Genomic DNA, 11,758 nt, shown 5'->3' with positions numbered 1-11,758 from the left:
TATTCAAAATGAACAATGCACTGCTAGTACTCTCTTGAGTTTCTTCCCGTTAAGTGGGTATGACACATTCATAGTTTGTTCAATGTTAAGAAGCCCTCAGACGCTGTTTCTTGCAAGGTGTTGCCGGCCGGCAGGGGCACCGGGCTTAACAGGTTCTGATTCACTGGCACTACAAAGGCTGAGAAGACATATTGTAAGGTGCTTTTGTGAAATGTAATCATAGAAAATCACATTGATTGTTCCTAAACATCAAGGACGAGACAGGAAGTCATCATTGTCGAGTACGGCTGTACTGAGGTGTTTTTCCTCCGGAGACGGAGCGAAGAGACGGAGCGGCTCTACCTGTTGCTGCCTGCGATCTGCGATCTACGGAGGCCTGCTCCCACCTGTAGAGTACGGCTGCACTGGAGAGGTTTTTACCCCGGAGTCGTCGCGGAGAGACGGAGTGGATTCACGCTTCGGGCTTGGCCTGCTTCCACCGGGCGTGTGCTGCTGTGCGGAGGAGGATTTTACCATGGCTGGGGCCTGCTTTCCACCTGTCCTGGTTCTGCTGTCGCAGAGGCCTGCTTTCAGCCCGGGGATACCACGCTGCTGCTTTCGCCTGTCCTTTGCTGCTGTGCTGATTTTGCTCCAGGAACATCGCAGTTCCCTGGTCTGGGAAAATGGCCCATATCGGGATTCTGCTGTGCCTGTTAACTATTTTGGACTATGAGAAGATCTCTAGTCATTCTGAGGAGTCTACTGGATTCAGGTCTCTTCTGCCACCCGCAGTGGGCATCCCCTGCAAAGGTTCGGATGTGTTACACAAACAATTACCGGTTGCCTTGTCACAGTCAATCTGCTCGACAAAATATGTTTGTCTTTTTTGTTTTCCTGCAATGATGGTTCTTCAGGACTGCTTCTTAAGATCTAATCACACTCTCGCAGACTTTTCCGGTGATTCTAAAGTAGATGACAATGTGTGTCGCTTAAGAGGAAAAGATGCCTGGTTTTGTTGTTGTTATTACTGTCTTTAAATGTTACTCAGATTGTTGACAGTCCTACTCACCCTAATATTAAGTCCCCAAATAAATCCTCCCTAATTGATCATATTTTAACTAATATTCCCTATAAATACTTAGCTGTTGGAGTATTTGCGAATGATCTAAGTGACCACTGTGTTGTAGCCACAATTAGGGACACAAAAGTCCAAAAGGTTAAACCTCGTATTATCATCAAGAGAGACATAAAACATTATGTGGAGCCGGGGTTTGTACATGATCTGTTTGGGTTTGATTGGGGAAAAATCGATTTGTGTGCTGATGTTGAGACTGCATGGTCTTATTTTTATCTTGGTTTTATGGAAATTATAGATAGACATGCACCCCTGTGTAAATTTAGAGTGAAGGGACGAGACAATCATTGGTTTTCTGCTGAATTATCTATTCTCCTACATGAGAGAAACAAGGCCTGGGCAAAGGCTAGGAAATCAGGCTCAGAGGTAGAATGGCTGCGTTTTAGGCAGCTAAGAAATAGCTTCACTTCACATGTCAAAAGTGCTAAATCTAAGTATTATCTGTCAGTTACCACAAAGAACCTGAACAACCCTAGAAAATTCTGGAAAGCCATAAAATCGATATCCACCGGTGATATCCGTAATGAGCTACCTCCGTGCCTTACCACAGTATCTGGCTCTATATCGGACAGGGCCACCATACTAAATTGTTTTAATGAGCATTTTGTGTCCTGTGGCTCTCTGTTTCATTCTGTTTCTAATTCTGCTTCTGTGAACACCACAGTCGGTGACTCAGAACAATGTGGTCTGGAAAACCCTTTCAATTTTACTCCTTTTACTGTTGATGTTGTTCGTGAAGTCTTAACCAAGCTAGATCCTAAAAAGCCGGCTGGTCCGGACAACGTAGAACCATTCTTTTTAAAGATAGCTGCAGATTTTATTGCTCCACCTCTTACTACTCTTTTTAACCTCTCTCTCAGCACGAACAAAATCCCAAAAGTATGGAAGTCAGCATATGTCCTGCCACTACTAAAAGGAGGGGAGGCCACCTTATTAAACAATTATAGACCCATCTCTTAATTGTCAGTTCTGGCCAAGGTTCTTGAACGCCTAGTGAGTGAACAGGTAAAGGTGTTTTTAATGTAACAATGACATCCTGTCTAAACATCAGTCAGGCTTCAGAAAGCAACAAAGCACCATCACTGCCACAATGAAAGTGGTAAATGATATTACGAGTATTTTAGATAATAAGCAGAGTTGTGCAGCTCTATTTGTTGACCTATCCAAAGCTTTTGATACCGTCGATCATCGCATTTTGAAGCAAAGGCTGGTCAGTATTGGCATATCCAGCCATGCAGTGGGGTGGTTTGTGAACTACCTCTCTGAAAGGTCCCAATGTGTTCAGTTTGATGGGCTGTCTTCTGAGTGGTTAAACATCACTAATGGTGTACCACAAGGTTCAGTTTTAGGTCCACTATTATTCTCTATCTATATTAATAGTTTATTTGAAAATGTCGAAGGAGCAACCGTACATTTTATGCGGACGATACCGTTATGTACTGTGCAGATCCCTCGATTAACGAGGCTGTTGTTAAATTACAGGCTGTTTTTAACATTATTCAGGCTCAGCTCTCTGAGCTTAAGTTTCTTTTAAATGTGGATAAAACGATAGTTACGGCTGTAACTACGGTTCTATCAGTCCCGGATGACCGCCAGAGGCGGTGCTTTAAGCACTGGATATGTCCATCGCGCGCATGCGCAGCTCGAGTACCAATTACAACAAAGTCACCTGTGACCCACGTGAGACCGGCTATATCAGCCGGTGTCGTCAGAGGATCTGTTCCCAGAATCTTCTCGCGAGCACACAAGAATTCTGAGTGACAGGGAACTCTGGCGGTCATCCGGGACTCATAGAACCGTAGTTACAGCCGTAACTATCGTTCTATTTCGTCCCTACTGACCGCCAGAGGCGGTGCTTTAAGCACTGGATGACTTATACCAACAATGTCATGAAGAATCCAAGCCCTTGCTCACCACTGGAAGCAGCGGAGCTCGGCAAAAGGACCACGCCCAAAGAATGGGGAGTGGCGACATTGACCTGATGACAACTGGAGAATGTGCCAGAAGACGCCCACGATGCCGCGGCGCAGATGGTCTCCAGGGGCACCACCCTCAGGGCAGCCCAAGATGTTGAGATGCTCCTTGTAGAGTGGCATCTCAACCTGATGGCAGGGGGCGACCACTGGCCCCGTAAGCCTGTGAGATGGTATCGACAACCCAGTGTGGCAGCCACTGGTTAGAGGGCATAACCTCCTTTAGTGCCGCCATGGCAAAATCACGAGTTGCTCCTACTGCCGTATACAGGCAGTAGCCTTGATATACGCCCTTTGGGCACCCCCAGGGCACAGCAACTTCGACGTGCCGTACTCCTGAATGTCAAATCGTGCCAGCTGGGCAGGCTGATTGAAGTGGGTTTGTGGAAGGACCCCGGGCAGGAATGCCACATTTGCCCAAAGGGCAACGCCTGAGAGTCCCACCTCGGGCATGTATTGTTTATGGAGAGGACATGCAACTCCCCGACTCGCTTCCCTGAGGCTATGGCAAGCAGAAATGCTGCCTTCGCGGGCAGCCACCTAAGCCCCACCTGGGCCAGGAGCTCGAAGGGAGGAGATGATAGGGCATCCGGCAGCAGGGGCAGGTCCCAAGGCGGAGCCCTCGGGGTGCTAGGGGGACGCCGCCAAAGCCCCTCTCATAAAGTGGGACACCGACCTGTGGCACCCCGCCGTGGCGCCGTCGACCCGAACATGTCGGGCAGAAATCGCAGCCACATAAATTCAGAGTGGAGTGAGAACGTCCACTATCTAGAAGGGACTGTTGTCTAAGCAACAACGTACATGCTGTCCCCAAGGAACACGCACATTCTTGCCCCCCAGTTAGGGTAGAAAGTGCGTGAGTGCAATCTGCACAGCCCGAAGCTCTAGCACGTTGACCTGGCGCGCACTCTCCTGGGCAGACCGCTGACCCTGAACGGTCCTGCCCTGCCGCACTGCACCCCACCCTGAGAGACATGCACCTATGGTGATGGTCTCCTGGCGGGATGGAGATAGGCCCTGCCCCTCCAGCGTGGCAGAGAGTGGAGGCAATGCTGCGACACCCTGACTTCCCTGTGCCTGTGCCACTTGGTGTCCAAGTGAAGGCTGTTCAGCCACATCTGCATGGGGCGCAACGACAGCGGGCCTAAGGGCCCAGCGGCCGAGGCAGCTGCCAGTCTGCCCAAGGGCCGGAGGAACTGAATATAAGGCACCATCTTGCCCGGCCCACGTGGAAGTAGGCATCCCTCAAGTCCACGGTTGAGAACCACTCCACCTGTGCATATGCAGTGGTCAGCATATAGAATGGCAGCACCTTCAGGAATCTGTTGATTCCTCTGAGGTCCAAGATCGGGCGAAATCCGCTGACTTTCTTGCTCACGAGAAAGTACGCGAGTAGAACCCCCTGGGCTAAGCAGAGGGTCTTACTGGCTTGATTGCGTCCTTGGACAGAAGGACGGACAACTCTTGGGCCAGAGCTGCCGCTAGCAGACCCTACACCGGGCCCAGGCTGAAGGGCCAAGAGGCGACTTCATCATGCCCCTATCGGCAGCTAGCCGATCCACTTTAGAGGACAGCGTGTTTCTAGTCCTTCTATTGGGGGGAGCACACATAGCGGTGTCTGTTGGCTGCTGCCAGACGTTCCACCTCAGTGATTCTAGCCACTTTGAGCGCCCGAGGCATGCAGCTACAGCTCATGCAGGCGTTTACCGTGAGAACCTCCCTCAGATGCTCGAATTTCGTCCCCACTGACCACCAGAGGCGGTCGTGGCCGTCCTCGGGCTCAAGAGAAGCCATACAGGCGCTACATGAATGAGCCATTCTGTAGGTAGCAAGATGAAGCGTAGCCGGGAGCGGGTGAGAGACCACAGCCTTCACCAGCTACCTGCTTAATGGAAAGAGTAGAGCGTTGCTGCTACTCGCCGAACAGAAAGAGGGATGTAATTACACCCACGTTACCGGCAGAGGGAGCGGGAGCGAGAGCACTGCCTTCACCTGGCTAGATTAATAAACACGGCAGTTCAGCATTTACCAGGAGCGGGGGCGAGAACACTGCCGGCTGAGTTAGAGACGAATGCCAGATGCAGCGTAACCGGGGTGCGGGAACACAGCCTTCACCAGCTACCTGCTTAACGGAAAGACAAGGCAGTTCAGTGCCTACCAGGAGCGGGGGCGAGAACACTGCCTTCACTGGTTGAGTTAGAGACGAATGCCAGATGCAGCGTAACCGGGAGCGGGTGTGGGAACACAGCCTTCACCAGCTACCTGCTTAACGGAGAAACAAGGCAGTTCCGCGTCTACCAGGAGCGGGGGCGAGAACACTGCCTTCACTGGTTGAGTTAGAGACGAATGCCAGATGCAGCGTAACCGGGAGCGGGTGCGGGAACACAGCCTTCACCAGCTACCTGCTTAACAGAAAAACAAGGCAGTTCAGCGTCTACCAGGAGCGGGGGCGAAAACACTACCTTCACTGGTTGAGTTAGAGACGAATGCCAGATGCAGCGTAACCAGGAGCGGGAACACAGCCTTCACCGGCTACCTGCTTAACGGAAAAACGAGGCAGTTTGGCGTCTACCAGGAGCGGGTGTGAGAACTGCCTTCACTGGTTGAGTTAGAGACGAACGCCAGATGCAGCGTAACCGGGAGCGGGTGCGGGAACACAGCCTTCACCGGCTACCTGCTTAACGGAAAAGCGAGGCAGTTCAGCGTCTACCAGGAGCGGGGGCGAGAACACTGCCTTCACTGGTTGAGTTAGAGACGAATGCCAGATGCAGCGTAACCGGGAGCGGGTGCGGGAGCACAGCCTTCACCAGCTAGCTGCTGAACGGGAAGAGTAGAGCGGTGCTACTACTCGCCGAACAGAAAAAGGGATGTAGCTACATCCGCATTACCGGCAGAGGGAGCGGGAGCGAGAGCACTGCCTTCACCTAGCTGGGTAAAATAAAGAAGCTTAACAGTACACGCAATAGGGGTTTCACAACTACCAATATTTACTAGTCGACACGTTTTTCAAAATAGCAGTCGACTAGTCGACTAGTCGTTACGTCATAATAAAGACACACAAAGAGAGGTGTACAACTGTATTTTATATCGGAACTCATACAGTTACATTAAACACTGCATTTTAATTTGTGTTACATGGCTGAGTAAATAACAAACAGTAACTGGACTTAGTAAATAACAAACAGTAACTGGACTTAGTAAATAACAAACAGTAACTGGACTCACCAAAATCGACAGCAAAAAACTCTGTTTACTGAAATGCCACGTAAATCCAGTGCGCAACAGCGCATTGCGCAACACTTTACTCGCTGTCCTCCACGATAACGTCCACCTTTCCAGATTTTTGGTCGACATGTGAGGGAAGGAGGCTTGACCGCTTTCGGGTGACAGTGTTGCCTGCCAGGGAAAAAACCCTCTCACTCGGGGTGCCTGTGGCTGGAATAGCTCCTCGAAAGCTTGGCTAAACGGGGGATGCGGTGCACGTTTTCTGCCCACCACTCCAGTGGGTTATCCATTGTGGGGATATGCGGTGTCCGCTGGCAGTAAACCCGTAGCTCATCATCCGCATCACTGTAGACCCGTTTTTTTGCTGCTCGTCTGCCTCTGTCCTGTGCTGACGCCGGTCCGTTGCTCACTGGTGCTAGCATTACTGCTAGTGCTAGCTGTCGGCAGCGGGTGTTTCATCTTCATATGGTTGCGCATAGCAGATGTATTTTTGTTGTACTTCAGTACAGCTGTACACAACTGACACTTCAGTTGTGTACAGCTAAAGTTAAATAATGAAGCTTAACAGTACATGCAAGGTGTTAGCCAAGCAGCTGCTGCTAACAACCAAGCAACCAAGTCAGAACACAATGTTAAGACCAGATAATTAGCTTCTAATAAAGAGAACAGACCGTATAGAACCGTAGGCCATGGTTACAGTAGTAACCGCACATGCGGAGCACACAGCACCCGCAGTGAAGATGTTCTCTACGTATCATCCTAGTGCTATAGTACTAGGAGCAGTAATACAACGATCTAGCACTACTGCAATCAAACCCTATGTTACCGGGAGCGGGAGCACTGCCCTCACCGGCTGAGTTAATAATTAAGCTTAACAGCAAGGTGTTAGCCAAGCGGCTGCTGCTAACAATCAAGCGACCAAGTCAGAACACAAATGTTAAGACCAGATAATAGCTTCTAAGAAATAGAAAGTACTTACCTTACTCTCTGCATCTAAACGAAAAACGGGTTTAAAATATGACACTCTGGGCTTTCCATACTAAATTGAATGAGGGACACAGCCAAAGCTGGGACTCAAATGCTAATGATAGCTCGGGCACAGCGCCACAAGCAGAACTTTCAAAAGAGCATAAGGGCAACTTTATGGGAGAGGAAGCGGGAACACTGTGGTCACCAGAAAGTCTAAGCCAAACAAAAAATAAGACGGCAATCAGGACAACTTGGCTGGGAGAGGGTGCGGGGACACAGCCATCACCAGCAACAAGCTGACACAAACCTGTCTGTCGAGGCTCTGCACAGCGCACAGCCGGCCACAGCTCCTGGAGGACGCCTTAACGACCCGTAGCTCCGACTGTCAGTCGCGAAGCTGCACGCTGCCAGCTGCTTGCAGAGCAATCCCTCAGATCAAACGTTCAAACCTGAACGCTGTAGGCTACAAAAATGTAGCCACGGTACTCTCGCGCAGCGAGAAGATGAAAGGAACAGATCCTCTGACGACACCGGCTGATATAGCCGGTCTCACGTGGGTCACAGGTGACTTTGTTGTTATTGGTACTCGAGCTGCGCATGCGCGCGATGGACATATCCAGTGCTTAAAGCACCGCCTCTGGCGGTCAGTAGGGACGAAATAGAACCAAGGTAATGCTCTTTTCTAAAGCTAAAGCTAAAAATACACCAGAGACTGCTTTGGATATTGTAACTACGCAAGGAATACAACTTGAAGTGGTTACCTGTTACAAATACTTGGGTATCTGGCTTGATGACTGTCTCACTTTTAAATTTCATGTAAATAACCTGCTTAAAAAGCTGAGGGTTAGGCTAGGTTTCTTTTACAGAAATAAGTCCTGTTTCTCGCTTGAGGCCAGGAAAAGGCTAGTCACTGTGACCTTTTTACCTGTGCTGGATTATGGTGATTTGTTATATATGAATGCACCTGCCAATTACCTGAGCAAGTTAGATGCTGCGTATCACAGTGCACTGAGATTTTTGACAAATTGTAAAGCACTTACGCATCACTGTACACTGTATACCAAGGCGGTTTTGCCATCACTTACTGTACGGAGGCTCAGTCACTGGTACTTTTTCATTTACAAAGCCATGTTGGATAAACTACGATCTTATATCTGCTCCCTGATCTCTCTGCGAATTGAAAGTACTTATTGCCTGAGATCGCATCCTGTGGTTTTATTAAATGTGCCAAGTGCTAGGACTGTCTTAGGGAAGAAAGCTTTTAGATGTGCAGCTCCACTAACATGGAACAGTCTGCAAAAAGAATGGAAAATTACCACTACATATTTTTAAAGCTCAGTTGGATGCTACAAAATCAGATGCTGTTGGTACCTGTACATGTGGTTAGATATGTAAATTGTAATCCCTGTACATTTTGCTGTATGATGTCCTTTTGTTGTTCTGTTGTTTATGTTTTTATGTCTTCTTGTGGAACCTACTGCTGCAGGTCTCCCTTGAAAAAGAGATCATTGATCTCAATGGGATTTTACCTGGATAAGGTTTTGAATTGAATTGACATCACTGGTATTTTATGTAGGGTCCTGACATTAAACCTGATAACATACACTTATACACTACCTATGAAAATTGATAAATAACACACAAAAGACAAATACACTTCTTTTAGAGATTTTGTATTCTGTAAATCTTCGGACAGAATATATACAAACAAGACATTTTACAAAAATACATTTCATAAATAAAAAGATTGACATTGAATTGTTTAGACATGTATTTGTGTACAATGATTATAAAGCTCTGCATTGGTTTAGGGTTGTTTTTTTCTGTTCTTGGAGAGGGATCCCTCCATACTGTAGCCTTTTCCTGAGGTTTCTTCTATTTGTCCTTCGTTTGTTGAGTTTGGGTTAGTTTTTTTTAGGGTTATACGAACAGAGGGTTTCATATAGGCTGCATAGATTGTAAAGCCCCCTGAAGCTGATTTGTGATATTAGGCTGTATTTGTACATTATTATACATAATTTATACTTTAAATGGATGATGTGTTTTTTCATTTTAATCTATGACATTTTTTCTAAACTTAAACAAGATAGCATTAGTTACTGTCACAAAATTAAATATTCTTATAGCAAATTGATCAGTGAAGATTAATTTGTACATTATTAGTGCAATTATTTTTACATTCATGGGATAATGTTACATGTCTGCCTATTGGTCTAATGATGATTGAATGGACGCGTTACTCAAAGTCACATTTTAAATCAAGTTCATCTGAAGCTGAACAAGACTGAAGAAATCATGAATCCTTTTTAACCAACAGAGTATTTCACCATGAATCATTTTTCATTCCAGTGATGGAAGTCATTTAGTGATTAAAATTAAAATTGTAACAACAGCCCTAAAGCTATTGCTGGTTTGATAGTATCCATGACAACAGACAGAGGCAGGATGCGGTGACAAGGCTGATCTCCTGTCTTACTCCACTGGAAGCTGTAAATGAGAACAAAAAGAAACAAAACATTAAATCAACAAAAAGTAGAATTTTATTTTTATTTTATTAAGTAGCACTCAGTATTTACTTACATATGCCATTTACGCCAATGGAGCTGCCTTCAATGTCGAATCCAACGACTGTTGAAGCTGCGTTGATCAAAGCGTTCGCAATCTGAGTGCTATTAGGAGCAGATGTGCTTCCAAATGAAACATCAATGACATTGATGATTGATCCGTTACTGCAGAAAGAGAAACACAATATTGTTTGAAATATCAGACACAGGATCCTACTCTTTATTATAAAACTTTAATAGTTTAAAAAAATTACCTGAATGAAACAACATCTAGTGATTTGAACGACAAAGGGAATATCTTTTGGAAAACAGGTGTAAGCTGTAGAAACACAAAACAAAATTGCATTGGAATTTAGAGCTTTACTCATTTATTTGACTTGATCTTTATTGGTCTTTCATCAATGAATAATTAATAATCATTGTGTGGTAACTGTGGAGTAGGCTTCTCATATTTTGAGAGGGCGCTTTAGCTCTCTGATTCAATATTGCCGTAGATGTCCCAGCAGATTTTATTAATAGGGGTAAACTTACCTGAGTATTTATCATTGTAGCTCGACCTTTATAAGCAGCAGAAGATGGATTCAGCAAGTCATTGGTAAATGTATCTAGGACAGATCTGAAAGTCACCCTTTTTGTTATAAGGGCTATAGTAGTAGGTGCTGCAGTTGCAGGTCGTGCAGTTATAGGTGCTGCCGTTTTAGGTTTAGCAGTTGTAGGTGCTGTAGTTGTAGTTGGGACTGGACCTGCTGTAAAAACAGACATATAAACATTATGTTAATATGTATCAATGCCCAAACCATGACGATTTATGTTTGTTTTTTTTAGGTAAAACCCTGGTGCCAGTTTTACAGAAATAAGATCAATGATGAAGGGATGACAACATTATATTTGTTCTGAAGTTTCATAGGAAAAAGTATTCTTGCAACAAATAACAATTTATTTACAAGATGTGACATTAAACAATACACAACTCCAAACTGAAAAGCATAGTGTTCATTAATTTTGTCTTTACCTATATTTTGTCCTTGGCTACGTACTTTTGTTAGTAAACTATTTATAAACCAAGCATGCACAGCAAATGTTATTCAAAATGGTTTAGAAACGTATTGGAGAGAAACATTGTGTTGTGTTTACTTACATTCAACTTTGACTGAATCAGGACTTATGCTCACGTCGAAGGTACTGTTGGTATTATTCACAGCTTCTACTAAGGTTTGACCCACTTCATTATTCTGTGGGAGATCTGCAAGAGGAGTAGTGCTGTTGAACACAACTCCCATTTCTGCTTCAGTTCCGGTCTCCCTTACTGCTAAAGCTCTGTTTTATAACATCAAACGAAAAAAGAGAACAATTATGATATGAAAGACTCCAGCCTTGTGTCGTCTGATTTACATGTGTCACTATCAACACTAAATAATTTGTCTTTGTGAGACCCAAATCCGGAAACCTTTTTTACCTGAGCTTTTTCAACTTGCATTGGGAAAATCTGTTTCCATATTTGGCTTTGTATATCTTAGAACACTGCAAAAAAAGCAACATTGAAAGAATTTTAGTCACTTTTGTCACAATATACTTAAAATACAAATTCAGAGATACTCAAATCGAGGTGATATAACAAAAAAACATTCACCGTTGATAGAAGTCGTGTTTCTAACTCTTTGTATTCTGGGCTTGTGTTGTCATTATAAGCATCAATAAATGGTTCACCCTCCATGGCTGCTGTGATGACGTACGTTGGAGCAGAAGCAGTCGTAGGTGAAGCAGTAGTAGGTGCTGCAGTTGCGGGTGAAGCAGTTGTAGGTACAGCAGTTGTAAGTGTTGCAGTTGTAGGTGAAGCAGTTGGAGGTGCAGCAGTTGTGGGTGCAGCAGTCGTAGGTGCTGCAGTTGTAGGTACAGCAGTAGTTGTAGGTTGG

The 11,758-nt window shown here is 45.6% G+C and overlaps 1 protein-coding gene across 1 annotated transcript; it reads right to left on the bottom strand.

Moving 5' to 3' along the window:
* Nucleotides 1-9,598: 9,598 nt before the first annotated feature.
* On the bottom strand, nucleotides 9,599-11,592 carry LOC117552681. Its single transcript, XM_034226259.1, has 7 exons — nucleotides 11,476-11,592; nucleotides 11,302-11,366; nucleotides 10,984-11,162; nucleotides 10,377-10,591; nucleotides 10,100-10,164; nucleotides 9,862-10,010; nucleotides 9,599-9,768 (listed from the first exon to the last, which is right to left on the bottom strand). Exons 1-7 carry the CDS (start codon nucleotides 11,557-11,559, stop codon nucleotides 9,683-9,685), a joined length of 843 nt encoding a protein of 280 aa, XP_034082150.1. The 5' UTR covers nucleotides 11,560-11,592; the 3' UTR covers nucleotides 9,599-9,682.
* Nucleotides 11,593-11,758: the final 166 nt, after the last annotated feature.

The sequence above is a fragment of the Gymnodraco acuticeps genome, unplaced genomic scaffold, assembly GCF_902827175.1.
Source record: "Gymnodraco acuticeps unplaced genomic scaffold, fGymAcu1.1, whole genome shotgun sequence".
NCBI lineage: Eukaryota > Metazoa > Chordata > Actinopteri > Perciformes > Bathydraconidae > Gymnodraco > Gymnodraco acuticeps.
This window is presented reverse-complemented; position numbering and strand designations above follow the sequence as displayed.